Source organism: Peromyscus maniculatus, chromosome 13 (genome assembly GCF_049852395.1).
Source record: "Peromyscus maniculatus bairdii isolate BWxNUB_F1_BW_parent chromosome 13, HU_Pman_BW_mat_3.1, whole genome shotgun sequence".
NCBI classification, from domain to species: domain Eukaryota; kingdom Metazoa; phylum Chordata; class Mammalia; order Rodentia; family Cricetidae; genus Peromyscus; species Peromyscus maniculatus.
This window is the reverse complement of record NC_134864.1, coordinates 22,059,870-22,080,485: the sequence shown is the minus strand read 5'-3', so window position 1 is coordinate 22,080,485 and position 20,616 is coordinate 22,059,870. Positions and strand designations below refer to the sequence as shown.

The 20,616-nt window shown below is 41.3% G+C and overlaps 1 protein-coding gene across 3 annotated transcripts in view; it reads right to left on the bottom strand.

Annotated features, from left to right (window-relative positions):
* Man2a1 (mannosidase alpha class 2A member 1) overlaps positions 1–20,616 on the bottom strand; it is a 169,329-nt gene that overhangs the window by 102,468 nt on the left and 46,245 nt on the right. For all 3 annotated transcript variants that reach the window (XM_006991850.4, XM_042259707.2, XM_076549759.1), the window contains 2 exons: positions 10,878–11,005; positions 3,180–3,353 (listed from right to left, as the gene is read on the bottom strand). In XM_006991850.4, the coding sequence (XP_006991912.1) occupies positions 3,180–3,353; positions 10,878–11,005 (302 nt within the window). The remainder of the gene's footprint in view (positions 1–3,179; positions 3,354–10,877; positions 11,006–20,616) is intronic.

Here is a 20,616-nt window from a genome sequence, read left to right as displayed (position 1 = left end):
AACAAGAGAGCTGAGTGAGGAGATGCTGCCAGCCACCACCGCCATGATAAGTAAAATGTAAAGATACCAGTAAGCCACAAGCCATGATTTATAGAAATGGGTGAATTTAAGATAGACGAACTAGATAGCAAAAAGCCTGCCATGGCCATACTTGGGTTTACTTGGGTCTGAGTGGCCTCGGGACTGGCAGGTGAGAGAGATTTGTCCTGATCGTGTGCCAGACAGAACCAAAAAAACTACAGCTACACACCTTTAATCCCAGCACTCAGGAAGCAGAGGGAGGAGAATCTCTGTGAGTTTGAGGCCAACCTGGTCTACAGAATGAGTTCCAGGACAGGCTCCAAAGCTACATAGATAAATCCTGTCTCAAAAAGAAAAAAAAAAATCAGGAGAAGCACAAATAAACAGCTTAATGACGGGACTCAAAAAGATGGAAAAGCATGAACAAATCATATCCAAATCTAGTCAATAGCAAGAAATAATCAAAATCAGAGGAGAAATCTACAACACAGAAAGAAAGAAAACAAAGAATCAACAAATCGCAGCTGATCCATAAACAAGATTGACCAACTCTTGGCCCAACTAACCAAAGGAAAGAGAAGGTCCAAGTTAACAGTCAGAAATGAACATGGAAATGTTTTAATAGACACCAATGAAACTCACAATATTATATGGAAATATCCTGAAGACCTGAACTCTATTAAGCTGGAAAACCTAAGAGAAATGGATGCTTTTTCTATGGTTAGTGAAACCACCAAACTTAAACCAAGAAGTTAACGACATAAACAGACCCAATAAATGAGCAAACAGAAACAGGCTTCCAGCTAAAAAGTCCACAGCCAGATGGATTCACATTATACCATTAACTACCTTAAAAAAAAAAAACAAAAAAGCAAAACAAAAAAAAACCTGTAATATATGTGATCTTGCGTATAAATATATGTAAATAATTTTAGTGAACTTATCTCACTGAGACTAACAGTGCCAACCCTCCAAGAGCCAAAGACCTCCTAACAAAAAAACCCAATATATGACAGGAAAAGCCCTCTTTGAAGTTGTTGACCAGGGCTGTCCATGAGACTCCCAAAAAATATACGGGCCTATATTAGTGCCCTGGATTGTCCTCAGAGGCAGAAGGTAAGTCCCTATCGCAGAAGACCCGTGTCCTTCAAAAGGAAGGCCAGAGCTCTCTATGCTGGAACTGACCTGAAAGAACCCGCCCTGAGGACTAGCTTTCACAGTACCAGAAGTGCCACACAAGCTTCCAAAGGAGGGAGGCAACAACAGTAACAGTCCCACCCAGCTAGGATGTCTACAAACTACAACAACCCTAAAGGTCCACTAGTGGCATGCAGACCTTAGCAGCCAACAGCTCTCTATTTGGACTTAAGTCCCACTCAGAAGAGGGAGACCAGGTCTGGTACTAGAAAACTAGCTAACTACTCGGTATAGTGAAATCATGGTTATCAGAGGAGAATCTATATCCACTACTTTACTAAAGCAGCATAACTCCTAACAATCTAAACATTAGTCCTTACACTCACAGGTAGGTTTAGTCTTCGCTCCTCATTAAGAAAACTTCACTTTGCAACAGAGATTAGTACAGAAAACCACAACCAATCAACATGCAGAGTTGTGAGGCCCAGTCCCTTTGGAAACAGCTATGAAACACTCCTACAGCTAAGGCTCAGGGGTTATTGTGGAAGAAAGGTAAAGAGTGGAGGAGTCAGAAGAGCAGAGAGTTGGCTGTGAGAGCGTGCCTCCGACTAAGGTCAAAAGCTATTCCCATAGCGTCTAAGCGCCCTGACTGCCCAAAGGTGATCTGAGCAAGGAGGACACCCATGGACGTGCAAAAGTGGAGGGGGAAAAGGCCAAGAGGCCTTAAAACCCAATACAAAGAGCTACACACAACTAAGAAATGCTGAGAGCGGGAGAAATAGTCTTCCCAAGGAAAAGCACACAAATTGGCTATTCAATACCAAATGGTCAGCCCTGAAAACATGCATACAAATAATGTTGGACAGATAGTGCAAGTTATATTTAGAAAATATATGTATATTAATATATGTATGCTATAACAATTAATGAAATAAAGAGAACATTAATTTGAAAGAGAGCAAGCAGGGTATATGGAAGGCTCTGGAAAGAGGAAGGTAAAGGAAGAAATGTTTCAATTGTATCATAATCTCAAAAATAAAAAAGTAATAAATAACAAATTAAGATGTTCTTACTCAGTGGGGGTTGCTAGAGGCAAAGACCTTCCATGAGGCCTAAACCCGGTCTCCTCCAGAAAAAAAGCTGGGTAAAATTTGTTTCCATTTGTGTGCACACAGGAAGGGTGAGGATTCCCTGAGAGGACCCAATCAAGGTCTGTTCAAGGGAACCTCTTATAAGACGCAGAGAGAAGAGAGAAGAAGGAACACTAGCTAGGTGGAGACGTGCAACTTCTAAGGCACGCTCGACCTTCTGAGAACACAGTGCTTTCCCCACGAGACCATATTTGCTTCTGTTGGTTATACAACTTCACAATTTTCCAAACATGAATTGACATCAACGTTTCTAAGAATCTTGACACAAATCAATGGAAAATAATTTTCCTATAACAAAAACTATCTTTAAGCAGTCTGGTGGTCTTGCACTGCACTATAAATAAAGCACTGTGGTATGGTGCTTTGAATGACTGGAGACTGAGCCTCACAGCTCTGCATGTTGATTGGTTGTGGTTTTCTGTATCATAGGCTCATACATTTGAACACTTGGTCCAGTGGGTGGAACTTTCTGGGAAGGATTAGGAGGTGTGGTAGTGTTGGAAGAAGTTTGTCCCTAGGGGTGAAATTGAAGTTTCAAAAGCTGACACCATTCCAGCGGGTTCTCTGTTTTGTGATTATGTCTCAAGATAGAAGTTCTCAGCTACTGCTCCAGGAACATGTCAGCCTACCTGATATCATACCCCGCACCATGATGATCATGAATTCTAACCCTCTGGAACCATGAGTCCCAGCAAACACTTTCTTTTATAAGTTGTCTTGGTCTTGGTGTCTCTTCATAGCAATAAATAACTAAGACACCCACACTGGTGTAAGTTCAGAACCCCTGTGACCATATAACTCAGTCAAGTGGAATCATTGGCTTTCATCAAACACCATGTACCCCAATTCTGTCTCCAAAATACTACATACCCCAATTCTGTCTCCAAAAAAATTCCAACGTTTTTTCCAAAGAGAAGTGTTTTTTCACTGAATAATGGACCCTCTGGATGAGCATGTGTGAAAATCCAGCACGTTTCAGAAGATAAGCCATTGTGGGTGAATGTCCAAAAGGATCTATGGCCCAACCTGAACGAGGTTTCACTCCTGTTGATAAAGAAAAGAAGTGTTAGTATTCTCTTTGTGACTTTGTTCTGTTTTAATGGTAAGTGAAATAAAAAGAATACATTGAGACCCATCAGAGTTCCACAGACTCCTGGGCTCAAAGAGAAACGGAACACTCCCTACCCTTCACAGCTATGATTAAGCAACTGCCAGCGACTGGAGGTAGACCAGTACTCAGTCTGTCATGTGGGGTTAGACAACCCAGGAACTAGCTGATCTGTCAATTCAAGTTAGACTTCCAAATCTCAACAGTCTGCCATTAACACCTTTAAACAGCCCAACACCATCATGTCACACATGGCAGAACTGATTGAAATAACTGTCCCCCATGCTTCACTGAGTCTCAATGCATTTTGATGTTCTTCCTTTCTCTCTACCTAGAATGAGGTCAATGGAATGCTTGAAACATGGCTCAGAGCAGTTATAAGAGCCACCAGCTAAAATGTGCCTGTTTCACAGAGAAAAAAATGTGACAAAAATAAATAAATGCACAGGTTAGAATTAATGAGACAAGAATATTCATCCAGCATTGGACAAATCTGATCATTCGGTTAGTCAAGACTCAAAGAGGTCTTCTCTTTACATTGTAAAACTTGACATAACTAATAGAGCTGTGCACAGGTGTTTTTTCACTCAAACACCTATTTAGCATTCCCACACATCTACAATTATGAGAGGCCTGAGGGTCACAAAAATGAGGTAAAGCTGATCCGGGCTCAGGTAGCAGAGTTACATTCAAATAGCTATGACGCAAAGTAACTCATCAGACAGGAGAAAAAGGAACCTTGCTGAATAATTCTAAAGTATAACACAGAAAGCAGCAAAGGGGACTGAGAAGGAAAAGCAAAGACCCATACGAGACTCAAGTCAAATACACACACACACACACACACACACACACACACACACACACACACACACACACGTTGGTGAGGAGTAGGATAGTTATTATTCTTGATTGTGGGGAGCCATCCCATCCCCACTTTCCCCAGTGTACTCTGGAGCAGGGGCAGCAGGAAATATTAGAAATATAGCTAAAGAGAGACAGCCAAAAACACAGGATAGCCTCGGGAGGGCCTGGATCCTTATCCATCGGGCCCTGACTGTCTCTGCTAAAGAGCTTTTAAAGGAATGCCAAGGGGTGGAGCAAAAGACCTCCCCCCAGGCACAGCCAAGTGCAGACTCTTCCAACCACCTGGCAACCTCGCCCATGGTCAAATCATCCCCTTATGCAGTTCTGCTGTGTCAGGCAAACTCAGATCTCAGAAGGAAACTTCTATGGGCTCCCACACTTGCTGTATCTCCTATAAATTTATTGTATTTTACTTTTATTAATTGTGCTGGCTAGTTTTATGTCAACTCGACATAAACTATAGTCATGTGATGAGGGAACCTCAATGGAGAAAATGCCTCCAGAAGACTGGGCTATAGGCAAGCCTGTATGGCACTTTCTTAATTAGTGATTGATGGAAGAGGGCCCAGTCCATTGTGAGTGGTGGACCCCTGGGCTGGTGGTCCTGGGTTCTATAAGAAAGCAGGCTGAACAACAAACCACTGAGCAGCAACGCTCCATGGCCTCTGCATCAGCTCCTGCCTCCAAGATCCTGCCCTGTGTGAGTTCCTGTCCTGACTTCCTTTGTGATGAATAGTGATTTGGAAGTGTAAGCCAAATAAACCCTTTCCTCCCCAAGTTGCTGTTGGTCATGGTGTCTCATCACAGCAATAATAAACCTAACTAAGACTGGGGAGAGTATGTGGATGTATGTGTGAGCATCAGTTCGTCCAGAAGAGGGTGTTGAATCCCCTGGAGCTGCAATTACAGGTGGTTGTGAGCTGCCCAGTGTGGTTCTGAGAACCAAACTTGGGTCCGCTGGAATAGCAGTCACTGCTCTTAACTGCAGAGCCATCTCTCTAGTCCCCTCCTACAAACCATTAATTAGAAAAACTTGAATGTACGGTAAAGCAGTTTAGCAAATATCTTACACTGATGAAGGTTTAGCACTGCCAACACTGGTACAGGGAGATATTGTGTGCCTCTCAGAAGATGTAGAGAATGATAGAATTACCAGTGCTGGGATGTTCTAGCCAAAGAGCTAAATACTACAGCAACAATTTAAACTAACCCTGAGGAAACAAATTCAGACTGACTGACTTTTTTCCAAAACCCACTTATAAACTGGGTGGTGGTGGTGGCGGCAGCATTGTCTTTAATCCTAGCACTCCAGAGGTAGAGGCAGGTGGATCTCAAAAACAAAACAAGAAACCAAAACTGGCTTATACGCCTCAAAGTATTGTGGTCAAGAAACCCCAAGAAAAGCTGAGGAAATACTCAAGATTAAAGAAAATGAAGAGACGTGACCACTGAATATAACACATGATCCTGGATCAGACACTCGACTTTGAGGAACAGCAGCCTCTATGTACAGTGTTGTTGAGGTAGCTGAGATGCTTCGGATGCAGCCTGAATTAGACTGTCCTGTTGCATCACTGCTAATACTCCCGGTTTGACAACTATCTTCTCATTAAAAATAAAAGTGTCCTGATTTCTTAGCAAATACACTATCAAGTGTTTAGAGATAGAGACAAAAGCACCTCTGACTTACTATCATGTGGTTCATTAAAAAACAAAAAACAAACAAAAAACATCTACTGTGTTCAGGATACATGGCAGTCCTTCCCAAGTAATGCCCTAGAACATTTTCTGAGTTTGCAGTTTCAGGAGTAAGTATCATCATAAATAAAAGGAAAAGTAAGATTCTAAGCAGGACATCAAATGTCAGAGAGTTCAGTATCCATCAATTTAGAACTGGAGCGTCATTGATGATTTTTTTTTTCCCTATTGAAATCACTGGAGCCACAGGAGACAGTCAGGTCCAATGGAAAAAGGAATCAAAAAAAAAACATAAAAATACTGAAAAGATGCAAACTGCATTCAAAAAACAAAACTACTTTGCTCTGAAAGGAGGTCAGGGCTGGGGAGAGACTGCTGGATTCCAGAACTTGCCAGAGTTTTCCTTGGCATTAAACAAATAGTATTTTTAAGGGTAAGAGGAAGGTTCAGGAGTAATATAAAATACCCAAACTTTTATAATAAAAACAAATAGGAAATTCAGACTATTATAATAGTGTATATCACAAACAGTTACAAGTTATCCGTTTCTTCTTCATTCAGCTGAAATGTTACTATTCTATTTTTACACAGTATACCAATTATTTATGTAAAGTTTGTTTAATAGCAAGATTACTACATGTAATTATTAACTTTTAAATAATTAAAAGGTTGGGTTTCTTATAAGACAATTTTAATTGACATTTTAGAAAGAAATCAGATTATATCCACAATTATGGAAATATTTCTAGCATTACTAAAAAAAAAAAAATCTACCTCTGAGTGAAGTTCTTGTAGGCATAAACTGTTGCAGCAAGCTTTTCAAATGCCCATAAAATATTTGGAATGTAAAGGGTTCAATGCTGACTAGTTATTACATTAAATATCATAAACCAATAAATAATTCACATAAATGTAGCACATTAAGAACAAAATCTAATCTCACTTATGAAAACAAATATAAAAATCATAAAACAAAGAAATCACTACGAAGAGTGAACTCCACAGTACCCAAGCCAGAAGGGACTTGCTCTGGAAGTCAATGACTTTTTAATTGAGCAAACTGCCATGACACTCATAGAACAAATTAGAGAAACCACATAATGTTAATAGATATCTGAAAGAAATGCAGTACATACTGCGAAATGATAAGTACTAAAAAGAATTTTCTCAACACTATTAAAAAATCTACATAAAATAATAGATACTATAATATTTAGTATCTTTAAGCAATTTTATTAAATATCTGAAATAAGAAGGCAATGGTCACTGTTGGCATGTGACTGCTACAGAAGTCTGAAACAAAGCAAACAGATATATGGTCTAAAAACTAACTGTACTAAACAGATAATTTTTATTTTTAATTAGGACATATTTACTATATACAATAAATTATATAAACTATTAGCAGTAATAAAAAGAGAAAATAAACTTGCCACTCATACATACAAATCAAAAGTTGTCTTAAATACTAGTTTTAAACAGGTAAAAGAAAGGAAAAAGGTCATGGCTACTGGTCACTGTGGACCTGGCAGATTCTAAAATCACCTGGTGATGGGCCTTGGACATATCTGTGGGGGACCCTCTCGACTACGTCAATGGATGGGGAAAGACACCTCTTACTTGCAGGTTAGGGTCTAGGCTACGTGTGTGGACACAGTGACTGAGCACAGGTCTGCACTCGCTGCTCTCTTCTTCTGGTGGATTCAACTCCCGATGCCTGAATTTCCCTCCCCATCCTGAAGGACTGCAACATGGAACTGTGAGCTAAAAGGAATCCTTCTCCCCTAAGTTGCACTGTTAGAGTATTTTATCCCAGCAACAAAAGAAGAAACTAAGACAGGTGTCATTACAAATAAAAGAAGAGGCTGGCAAGATGGCTCAGTGGGTAAGCACTCGCTGTGCCAGCCTCATGACCCAAGTTCAACCCCCAGAACTCACGGTGGAAGGAAAGAGCAAACTCCTGAAAGCTGTCTTCCTACTACCACACGTGTACTGTGGTACACACACATCTGCCCTCACCTACACACACCACACACACACTCAGACAGAGACAGGAGAGTAATAAAATCTTAAACAACAAATGAACAATCACAAAATGGTAGAAAATCTTATGTGCTAAATTGCTCAAATTCTGAAGCAAAGAACACACAAAGGTAACACCCAATTGAAAAGAGTGAGACTTGAAAACTTCAAAATAAGCAAAACAATGGACATTAAACACTAAACATACTCAACATTCTTAGCTGTGAAATAAATGCAAGTTGAAACAGTACAATCATTTTATCTCTACTGAAATTGTTACTTGAAAAGACTGGCATTAGAAATGTTGGCAAAAATAGAGCAAATTCATTGCTGGTTGGGTATACAGTAGTAAAAGCACTTTGCAAAGCTTTGTCATACCTATAAAGTTAAACACAATGTACCCAGCAATTCTATCCCCAGTATTTATCAATGACAACGAAACAGGCTTTAAAAAGAGCTGGTACATAACTGCTGTGAAAGCCTGTGTCATACATTTAGAAGCACACTACAGACATTTAACAGGAATCTGATTTAAAAACCAAACACTACTCAGCCATGAAAAGGAGTGAATTAACAGCATATGCAAGAACCAATCACTGCTTTATGGTCATGGCAAGATATAAGATAGCTATACAAAAATCAACACACAGAGCTATATACACTACCAATAACTACTCCTAACTGAAATCAAGAAAATAAATCTCATTTACAATGGCAGCTAACAAAATACAGTATCTAGGACCAAATGCAACAAAGAAACAAAAAATGAAAGCCATGAAAACATTACTGAGGGAAACTAAAAATCTACATGAATGGAAACACAGCTCGTGTTCATATAGCAGGATTTGGTGTGGTTAACATGGCAGTGTTTACTGTTTAGCCAACATATTCCACACATTCCCACGAAAATCACAACTTGTATTTATTTCTTTTTATTTTATGTATAAGAGTGTTTTGCCTGCCTGTAAAGGATGTGCACAGTTGCATGAAGTGCCCAAGAAGGTCAGAAGAGGGCAACAGATCCCCTGGAACTGGAGTTACCAGCAGGTGTGAGTCAATAGGGTTTCATGTATTGCAGGCTGGCCTGGACTTTACTAGGTAGACCAGGATGACCTCTCACTCCTGCTTCCCCTGCCTCCACATCCTGAGTGCTGGGACTATAGGTGTGCACCACTATGTCCAGTTTATGTGATGCTAGGAATTGAACCCAGTGCCTTGTGCATGCTAAGTATTCTATCTACCGAGCCACATCCCCAAGCACAGCTAGTAGTTCTGCAAATATTAAGTGATCTAACATTCATGGAAACACACACACACACACACACACACACACACACACACACACACACACACACTAAGGTGTCAGGTTCCTGAAGGAAGCAAACATAAACACACAGAGACTTTAAATGGCAGTAAGCCGTTTTCATTTAAAAACTCCAAGTGCCCAGTAACAGCCAAGGGCAGACCCACAAGCCAGGCCTTTGAGGTTAGAATCTCAGCCTAGCTAGAGCAAACATTTCTCCACAGATGAAGTATTTGCAATGTATTCTCCAAGCTTCAAAACACAATTACCACCACAACGATGGTATGGGAAGAGAAAAAAAAATTTTTAAATGCTTGTAACTAGTATGTGTGGAAGTTTGCTAGGATTTCTTTGCAGTAGATTTAAAACTGCTAGAATAAATAGGAAAGAAATAATTATAATAGTGAGGAATTTTTATCCCTAACAGAAAAAATTAAATAATAAATTATCTAGAAATAACTTCAATAAAAATCATGAATGTTTATCATAAAGAAAACTATGAAAGTTATGTTGAGATATGAAATATTTGAAACAAGCTTCATGCCATGCTACAAAATGCACGTATCAGGCAGAAGATGTCAATTCGTTCTAGGTCTTGGTGAGTTGCGGAGGACTTCTGATGCCGTCGGCCCAATAGACTCCTCCCCGCTTCTCTCTGGAGAGTCTTCTGTCAGATGGACCTTCCCCATGGGTTCAGGCACACAAAAGACCTGTATCACAGTTCAGGTGTAACTGACTGCCACCTATAGGTCCACCTCCCTGGAGACCATGGCCATCAAAACAAGTCTTGTCTGTACCTCAGTGATAAGTACCTGACTCATCAGATCAATGAGATAAAACAGTAAGAAAAATACCTTATGCTATTTGCTGAACTGGGTGGTAGGGGAGTATTTCTGCTGCCTAGGGCCATCTTTCTTACGCATCGCTCAGAGAATCCAGGGTAAAGACAAAAACACAAACAAGATGAGCCGAGGAAACAGTCTCAATAGTGTAAGTCACGTCCCCTGGATGGAACCATGCCTGGAGCTACCGGGACACCTCTAGCTCCAGAATCCTCCATGACAGAGCAGATGCCTTTTCCTTTTCTTCTCTCCCACACTCATTTTGGATTAAGCTATAGGGTTTTGCCTCTTATGATCAAGTTTTAACTAATATATAATTTTTTTTTTTTTTTTTTGATTTTTCGAGACAGGGTTTCTCTGTGTAGCTTTGCGCCTTTCCTGGGACTCACTTGGTAGCCCAGGCTGGCCTCGAACTCACAGAGATCCGCCTGCCTCTGCCTCCCGAGTGCTGGGATTAAAGGCGTGCGCCACCACCGCCCGGCACTAATATATAATTAAAATAATAAACTTCTAAACAAATGAAACAAGTTAATAAATAAGACATGAAACAAGATCGATGACCTTAAATGGAATTATCATTTCTATGAAATTGAGATAATAACCTAATAAATATAATTAGTAAAGAATAAATTATTCAACAATTACCAGCACTATTAGCTCAGATTCCTTAAGTGTAACTTCCCAAAACCAGCCCCACTGAAGGAGGAAAAAAAGACATGAACACATACCTAGATTTCTTTCCAGCCATTGATGCCCTTCAATCAGTTGGTCAATTAAGGCAAAATAATGTGCTGTGGCTTCGTCAGGCATAACCCAGCCACCTGTCACGATCTCGAGCTGACCACTCTGCAGTAAACTGGGGGGACAATAAAGTGAGGTTAAGGTAACAAAGTTCGAGGAGAAACTGAAATTCATAAACATCTAAGATCAATCTCTACAAACAGCCTATACTTAACTGCGCGTGGGGGGGGGGGTTCTTTTTAAACAGGCAATTGAACTTCCACTCCATCCCCCAGAGAGGAAGGACCCACGGTAAAGGATCTTGGGTGACCCTTATTTTCCCACACACGTTTTCCACGAAGGTATGATCGAAAGGCTCCTGATGTCAGGAGCAATGGGGAACAAAGTGTTCTACTCAGACCACACGCCTGTTATTTCCTGGAGAGCTGTCACTTCAAGGACAGTGTCTGTTTCAATACCAGTATCAGAAAGAGGTTATTTACCTCTGTTCACAGGACTCTGCTAAGTTAATTAAGCACACTCCTCAGCAAATGCAGGAATTAAGCACTGAGCTTCAGTTTGAGCTCTTTTTAGGACTGGCTGGAAGTGAGACCACTACCTCCATGTGTTTGTTGAGTAATCCTCTGCAATAATGCCATGCAAGATGATGATTGCTAACTGTTCATTATTAACATTGCTGTCTTTTCTTCCATTTCTTCAATATCACAGACTGTCCATTTGAGAGGTATGAAAGTTCAGAGAGCCAGGAAGCTTTGATAAGTATTCATCAAGACATGACCAAAAAAAGATGCATTTATTTAAGAACACAATTAAGTTCCAGACTGCTGTACCCTCTGTTTTGTGGACAATGGGCTTTTACTCAGGTAATGCTTTTGTATTACCCCTTATGTCTAACTCTGCCCCACTCCAGAGGCTGTGTGGATCGGACCATTGGACCTCAAAGCCCGAGGGTGGTGACCTAAGATGTAAGCATGGACTGGAGTTTAATCCCTGCCCATCAAATGTGGACATGCATTCAATTTCATTATTTCATTATCCTAATAAACACATATTTTGGAAATTTTCAGATATAATTGCTTAGAAAAAATATTTTCTTGGCTTGATTAGACAGAAACTTCAAGTTAGTAAGAACTAAAATGCAACAAAAGAAAAAAATTATTCCAAAGATGGAGCTTTTCCTTTTCAATTTATAGTAGTTTTATTTTGTGAAAAAAGAAGTCCTATCCTACAGGCCTGAATGGTCTCCAGGGACAGTCAAGCAAGGAAAGCCTTGTACATTATGCACAGCAGGGAGATTTCTCCAGCTGCATTTGTTAGTAACACACCACCTCCTTGGGAAGCCTTGGGTGCTGATGGTATTCTTAGTTTTTATCGGTACACAATGGTTACTATAAAGACAGCCTCTTTCCTACTAAAACATTATCAAGTAATTTCATACTGCTTCTTCTCTTCATCAACTTGGATGGTTCTAGCTACCTTGGTGTCTCGACCCAAATATAACATCCCCAGAAGTATCCAGGAGCCCCTTAAGCAATTCAGCACCCCCCTCTACCTCCTCACTATATGATAACATAGCCTTTATCACAGACCAAAGCTACTTTTTTATTCATGTTTGCCATCTGCCCCTCCCTCTCACCCTCCAATAGAATGCAAGCATCAACAGGGATCAGCATGTGCAGTTACATGCTCAACACTGAGAAGCCTGCCTATGAGGAAACAGTTCATGAGACTATCCATTTAATATTAGTAATCAGCAAGTAGTTTAAATTAGGTCAGGCTCACATACAAAATAAATCAATAAGGATAAAGTCGGTTTTAATGGAGCTTCAATAATGTAGACATTGGTAGAAAATATGAAGAGGAGGAAATAAGGTTCATAAAAACGTATCTGTGAGAAATTGGGATATGATTGGCCAAAAAAAAAAAAAAAAAAAAAAAACGAATACTGATAATATGGCAAAGATGACTCAGTGGTCCCAGGTGCAGGTGTTTAATAGAGTGATGCTAATAAACATTAGGAGTGAGGAGGGAGAAGTCATGTATGAACATAATTCAGTCTGGGCCAGTCCATGACAGCAGTGTTTCCAATGGTGGCGGAATGCAATGGCAAGTCAGATCAGGGAATTCTCCTGGATAAAAATCAGTTTCACAGACTGAAAGGATGGACAGGAAGTCTTTAAAAAGAAAATCAAATGGAGAGGCAAAGGTCAGGTAGAAGAAACGGAAGTGAAAAGAAAAGAAATGTTAAAGATAAATCTATGGAAAAACATCTAGAAATGAGTCAAGAAGCAAATCCTGCCTATAGTTCATAAAAACCCTAAAGTCACTGTAACTATGACGGAATGGACACGAAGTGGGCTAGTCGATAAAGCCGAGAAGTGGGTTGTTCAAATACGGGCATTAATATAGGCATCCAAGTGATTGGAAAAAAGATCACAGGAGAAAGCTAAGACCATGCCACGGAAACCAGGAACTTCCTATATAAAACAGTGTGCTCATGCAAGCCTTTAAGAAAACCTGCCTAAGCAGGCCAAAACCAGAACAAGAGCAGGCCAGAGGAAGAGTAGTTTTAGTTTATCTTAGCATAATTTATCCAGACAAGACAAAACACTAAGTAGAAGAAAACAGTATGAATCTTAAATATGCATCCACGGCCTAAGTGTGGTGCCAGGGACAGGATTAATTAGGTTAGCACATTCACCTATTCCATGGCAGCATCTGTTTTCCTATTTTGTGATCCTTTGAACCATCCACGAGAATAGGAAGAACCAGATTATAAAGCCAACTTTCTCACAGTTAGGAAGGTTGGTCTGACATACATACTTACTGAAGTAGACAAAATAACCTGCCATGCAGCCAGTCATTCACCCATTTACTGTTATCAACAAGAACAAAAGTACAAGACAATGAGTCTACAAAAGTATCACACTTAAAATCCCTACTGTGTGTAGTCACATGGAGGTTAACGAGACAGACTGTAATTGTACTTTTTAGACTTTAATATTAAAAAGAAAAATAATGGGAACTACCTCTATCTACAGAAACATTTACTAAAAAATACAGACATTTCTATGTACTCAGTGTTCAGCAGCATCCATGAAGCATTTCTGTACCAAGTAGAGGCAAACGATCAGACAACATGTGTCTGCCACATGAAGTCTACACTTAGTCTCCACTGAAAGGCTCTCTGCTTCCTGTCAGACTTTCCAATGAACATGTCATCATCATAACTAATAAACATGAGATCTACATACATACCTAAGTGGAGAATACATGTCTAGCAAATTCAAAAGCCCAGCAGCTAGCCCCGACTTTCAAAATCACCAAGGCTCACACTGCTTTTTACAAGTGTCTAGCTGCCTGGTAGAAGACATTAACCATAGCTCTACGTTTCTACTTCAATGCTAGGGGATTTCATATGAAACCCTTAAAGAAATTACTGATCAAAAATAAGCTGAGCGCGTCTGTCACCGCTCATTTTGCCCAAGACAGAGATTTTACACTTAAGAATTTACTGCAATGCTCAAGAAGCTGTAAATCATTTTTAGTGAGTGTCATGTCTTCCTCCATGTAGACTCATCAGACAGACATTTGCAATTTGGTCACACACAGAAGGACACACTCAAAGAGCTCTTCTCCCTAATGGGGAAATGGTTACAGACAACTTAGTAGCAAACAATGCATCATTTAGCAAGCTTCAAAGAATCACAAATTAATTTCACATGAGAAAATGAGATGAATTTGTAATTATGCATTGGGGGAAATATGAAATAATGTAGGATGACATACTAGGTTTCATTCTTAAATACAAAATTAGTTACACGGAGAAGTAAAAAAAGACGGTGTCTCCCCAAGAATCAATTGGTGCCCTGAAGACATTTGCTAATCAGATCAACTGATGCAAACTCATTCTGTGTTCAGTATCCAGTGGGAGAATGAGGAAGCCTTGCTTTAAACCCCCATCTGATAGCCCTGGATCCCTGAATTCTGTGTGCAGTATCCAGTGGGAGAGCGTGAAGAAGACTTGCTTTAAACCCCCATCTGATAACCCTGGATCCCTGGATTCTGTGTGCAGTATCCAGTGGGAGAATGAGAAGAAGACTTGCTTTAAACCCCCATCTGATAAACCTGGATCCCTGGATTCTCTAATGTCTGGATGCCAGACTTCAGAGACAGATATAATAGAAAAAATTAGTCATCTTCGTTATTCCTTATCTCATTATCAGTTTATTCCCTCCCCCAGCTTGTCATCCATGTCGTACCAGCCTAAAACATCTTCTCTCCTACCACTGGTCTAACTAGCTCTTATGAAATCACTATTAGCCACCACATCCCACCCAAACTTCAACAAACTCTCAAAAATTTCAAAAAAAAAAAGCTTCTCAAAAACAAACTTCATAAACTCTCAAACTGTCTTCCCTAACATTTATAATTTAAACTAATCATATATCTGCATGTTTACTGTCCCCTCCAAAAGAGCACAAGCTGCAGGAGGGCAGGAAGTCCATCTGTTGAACATTTATCTCTTAGGAGTTCCTATCAGTATAAAAATGTAGGAAAGGGGTACCCATAACACTTGAGGGAAAAAAAGAACCAGTGTCAGAGATTTCAGAAATAACTGATCTCTACAAAAGAAAAAGAAATGTGACCTCATTCAGAAGGACACACAAGCTGAAGGGAAAATGGCTGGCCACGTCTCACTTATCAGGTTACAAAGGTCAGAAGGTTGCATAATATTCAATGAAGCCACAGGTGTGTGCAAACAGGCAGTCACACATGGTAACGCCAGGACTTATCCAGCCGTAGCCTGCATATGTATCCAGAGCCACTCAGAAAAGTCCAAAAGTATTAACACTAAGATAAAAGATAAGCTCTGCATTAGCAAGGGAATAGAAATAAACTACGGGGTCACCAGTTGACAGTGGCTAAGTCCCTTTGATAAAAGACTTTCTAAAAGTTCTTCAAAATATGCATTTCGCTGGGCGTTGGTGGCGCACGCCTTTAATCCCAGCACTCGGGAAGCAGAGCCAGGCGGATCTCTGTGAGTTCGAGGCCAGCCTGGGCTACCAAGTGAGCTCCAGGAAAGGCGCAAAGCTACACAGAGAAACCCTGTCTCGAAAAAAAAAAAAAAAAAAAAAAAATATGCATTTCAAGGCTGGGCATACTGGCGTACTCCTTTGATCCCAGCACTGGGAGCACTGTCAGAAGGATTTCATGAGTTCGAGGCCAGCCTGGTCTACAGAGCAAGTTCCAGAACAGCCAGGACTATACAGAGAAACCCTGTCTCAAAAAAAAACAAAATAAAAATGTGTATTTCATTAATTCATCTTTGCCAAGTAGTCATCTATTATTTGTTTTTTAAATCCACCATCTTGTTGACAGACATTTGAACTATTTCTGGTCCGCTATGAAACTGTAAGCACAAATCTTTTTGTGAGCATGAGTTCATTTCTCTCAGGTCAATTTCTAGATCCTCTCCTCACACACAGCATATATGTTCATTTGGGAAACTCTTCAGAAGGCACTCACTTTAAGTTCCTACCAGCAAGCCACTGAAGACTCCGGCTGCTGCACATTCTCCCTGACCTCTGCGGCCATCCACCTTTCACAGTGTCATAGCCCAGAACAGTCACTTCCGGCCACCTCTACAATCTCCTCCCCCTGACCAGTCTCCAGGTGTTTGAGGTGCCGTGTTCTTGTTAATCCTTGGCCTTTAGTCAGAGCATTCTCCTCAGAACCTAGAACTCCTTCCCCATCCTCTCACCCTCTCTTCTTGACTGGCCAGTTTCAGTCACCCTTTGGATTTCATCCTGAATACCACATGCTTCCAAGCTCTATTGAAAACAACAGTTTCTTACAATAGTGTGTTTCACTGTGCCTTGCCTGTTTGCTGAGGGCTTACCTTGGATCTCAGCACAGTAAACATGGGTTGGATGAATAACACAGTCAATAGGGGAAAGGCTTCTGAGAGGAGGTAATATTTTACCTGAGGCATGGGAGAGATGAGGTATGAAATTACCCAACGCATGAAACAACAATGTGTGTATGAGGACATCAGCGGCTCCGTGTGCCAGGAGTCTGGGGCCACGCCAGCCTGAGAGTCACTGAGGCGTGCCTAAGGGCAGAACTTCAGCTAGGAGGCGATCAATCGGGGGACAAAGGCAGACACCTGGGAGAAGGCTGCCCAGGAACTCAATGTCAAGTCAGGTTGCCCCTTCTGACCTTGAGTGTCACTGAAGCACCTTAGAGCATGCAAGCAGCATGGCGAGAAAACTGTTGGTGACACAGAGGCACTCAGAAATGGCAGGGCTGGCAACAGGAAGCCACGGGGGAGCAGGAGGGGACGTCCCAGGCCAAGGATGCTGACGAGGCAGAACCGACAAGGATTTCGACCTAACTGGCCACCACGGCCCAAAGGCGAGTTGAAAAACAAAGAGCCACAAAGGTCAAGAGCACTGAGTTCGAGGCCAAGAGCAGCACTCTGGTCCTTTCTCCACGCCTAGTAGGTAGGATAACAAAGAGCCTCACCAGGGCAAGTTAGAGGGCTCTGAGGCTTTAACATGCCTGGCACATAGCACACATTCAATAGGTTTTAGATCCTACCAGATCATTAACCAGGGAAGATGAAGGAAGTCAAGGTTGGGCTTTAAACCTGGAAGTACTTCAAATGCTGGGCAACAACACCCTAGAGGCAGAGCGAGCAGATCTCTATAAGCTCAAGGCCAGCCTGGTCTCACAGCGAGTTCCAGGACAGCCAGGACTACATAGAGAGACCTTGTCTCAAAATCAAACAAACACACACACACACAAAAGAGTGAGTGGACATCCCAAAAAAAGAGAGGTGATGAAGGTGCGGTGAGGAAATGAGCAGAGGAAGAACCCACAAAGCCAGCTGCTTCCTGTTGGCATGCTGGGCTCCCATCTCTACACACAATCCAAACCTGCAACTGACTTAAAACTTCACAAGACACACTAACTTCACACTGCTCTGTAAATTTTACAGCGGCCTGTGGTTAAACACCATAAACCCGACCTGTATAAATGTGTAATAAATGAGTCGGTGTAGGAGCATCAACGGTCCATTCTCCTGGGAAAACTCAAAGTGTGCATCCACCAAGTCTTGGTACTTAAGCAAGTAGCGGCAAGTATTTCTGAGCTCAATGGAATGTTCATTTAAATACAAGGCTAGAGAAATAATAGGATGCTTAAAATATTAGATGAATAGGCTATGCCTTCTCGGAAAAGTAATAAACTAACAAATATGATTTTAAAAAATTATACAAAGTCTATACAAAGGATATGCAGCAGACATGAAATATAATTCCGCACACACACACACACACACCGCAGTGAGGCTGGTCATGAGTAAACACACAATGTTCCAGGTTCCAGTCACCCAGTGGGTTTTTGCAATAAACACTGGTTGGGACAGCAGGAGCAGATGCAGCATAAAGCCCATACCACTGTCTCAGAGCCCAGGGAGGAACTGCACCAGGCAAAGGAAATATGAAGGGGGCAACGTTCAACAGGACCAAACATCACCCAGCTGCTTCCCATTTCCATGGATGACAGACGTCATGCAGTACTTAACCAATACAGCCAACAACAGCCAGATGTGAAGCCAGAAAGGTAAACAAAACAAGTGTGGACCGAAAATCCGCTGACAACTTAATGGAAGGCCTTCTCTTTGAAACCCTCCAGACACATGTTCAAACAGGGCACTGCGGCTATAATTGATTAAATTATTCTGAATTACAAAAGGCAATAGAAAAGCTCGATGTCGTTTGCATGGCGCTCTCCTTAGTTAACTTGATTCTCATTTTTTTTTTAAAGGTTTATGAGGCTGAATGCTGCACCACTGTGCAGGAAAGAATGTGACAAGTCATTGCTAGTGTCATTCACGGGGTCGCACAGCTATGCTTCTGTAGAGATCCTGCATCCCTTGGCTTTCTTCCGGGGACTAGGAAGGCTTCGGTGGACTCTGCTGGAATCCAGAGGCCTCTTGTGCAGCAGCTAACCTCTACATTGAGGGTTAGGTATTTGAGCTATAGCTCATCTTCATAAAGTCGGGGGGGGAAAGTCATTGCACAAACATCACAGCAGGCATCAAAAAAATCTTATCAGCCACCTACTTAGAACTAGTTAAGAATTTTAATATATCTAAGGATATATTAAGTTTGCTACAAAATGCACAGATGTGGCCTGTGTACACAACAAGCACTCTGGGGTCCTGTTCAAGAAAGAAAACAGGCGGGGTGGTGGTGGCGCACATCATTAATCCCAGCACTCAGGAGGCAGAGGCAGGCGGATCTCTGTGAGTTCGAGGCCAGCCTGGTCTACAAAGCAAGTTCCGGGAAAGGCACAAAACTACACAGAGAAACCCTGTCTCAAAAAACAAAAACAAAAACAAAAAAAGAAAGAAAGAAAATAAATGCTATGGCTCTAGATCAGTAGTTCTCAACCTGTGGGTCTCGACCCTTTCACAGGGGTTGCCTAAGACCATCAGAAAACATAGGTATTTACATTCTAATTTGTAACAGTAGCAAAATTACAGTTATGAAGTAGCAATGAAAATAATGTTATGGTTGGGGGTCACCACCACAGGAGGAACTGAATTAAAGGGTTGCAGCATTGGGAAGGCTGAGAACCACTGCTCTAGACCCATAGTCAGATGGTATAAGGGAATACAAGTGAGTACTTATAGCCAGAAGAGAGTTCCAACGAACTTAAATAAAACCAAAATTCAGTTTTCTAAAATAGCTGTATGATATTTTTGTTTGTTTGTTTAGCAAAATGGCACCATCAAGTCCTTTACTTCCCAATTCCAAAGAAGCGGCTTCCATAAGATGAACTTAAGCTTGCGTTAGATGAACAGACTGAGAACTAGGCTCTAATTTGAATCCTACCCTCAATTACCATCCTCTGTTTCAAATACTGAGCTGAATCATATGACACTGGTATTTTTTGCACGTATCAAAAATAGTTTGATAGTAACAGTTCTGGATGGTTCTGCCTAAGAAAAGTGAACAACAAGCAAAGAAAAAATAAAGAGACGAAAGAGAACACACCCGGGGGCAGACTCAAGAAGGGGCCATGCACATGCCATGGAGTTGGCAGCATTTACCAGAGCGTAGGGAAACCGGAACCCACTGCTGACTACATGGAAACTGGACAGCGTCCCCTGCCATGAATAAGGATTCTCAAAGGCTCCGGTACAGCCCCTTCTGTAGAACCAAGGACTGCAAGAAAGTTGACAACTGAACCTTTCTCCGAAAGCATGCTGCTGTTAGCAGGTGCAATCCAAAAACCTACCACCTTGGTTTCTCTGTATTTCAAAAAACAATTAGAAAATGGTAACTAGTGAAGGAAAACCGATTCATTTACAGTATGTTCAGAACTAGAGAGAGAAAGCATCTACCTTCCCAGTGTTAGGGTCATAGTTCCATAGAACAGATGGACACTGTGTGTTGATTTATTTCTATGAAGCTGTCAGGCCTGTACAAAGTCTCTCCCTGGAGGCTAGTTCCTCTCCAGCCTAGGACTTCAGCCTTACCTCTCTCTCTCCCCACTGGGGAAATCGTAATTCCTAAAGGTCTGTCATTTGAGGGTCCCAGCTTCACTGCTGACAGCACCTTCCCTCACTTTACCAAGCACAGCAGGCAGCAAGCAGAGTCCTAACTTACCTGGACTCTGCCTGACTCCCTGAGGACACACAGCCACATCTCC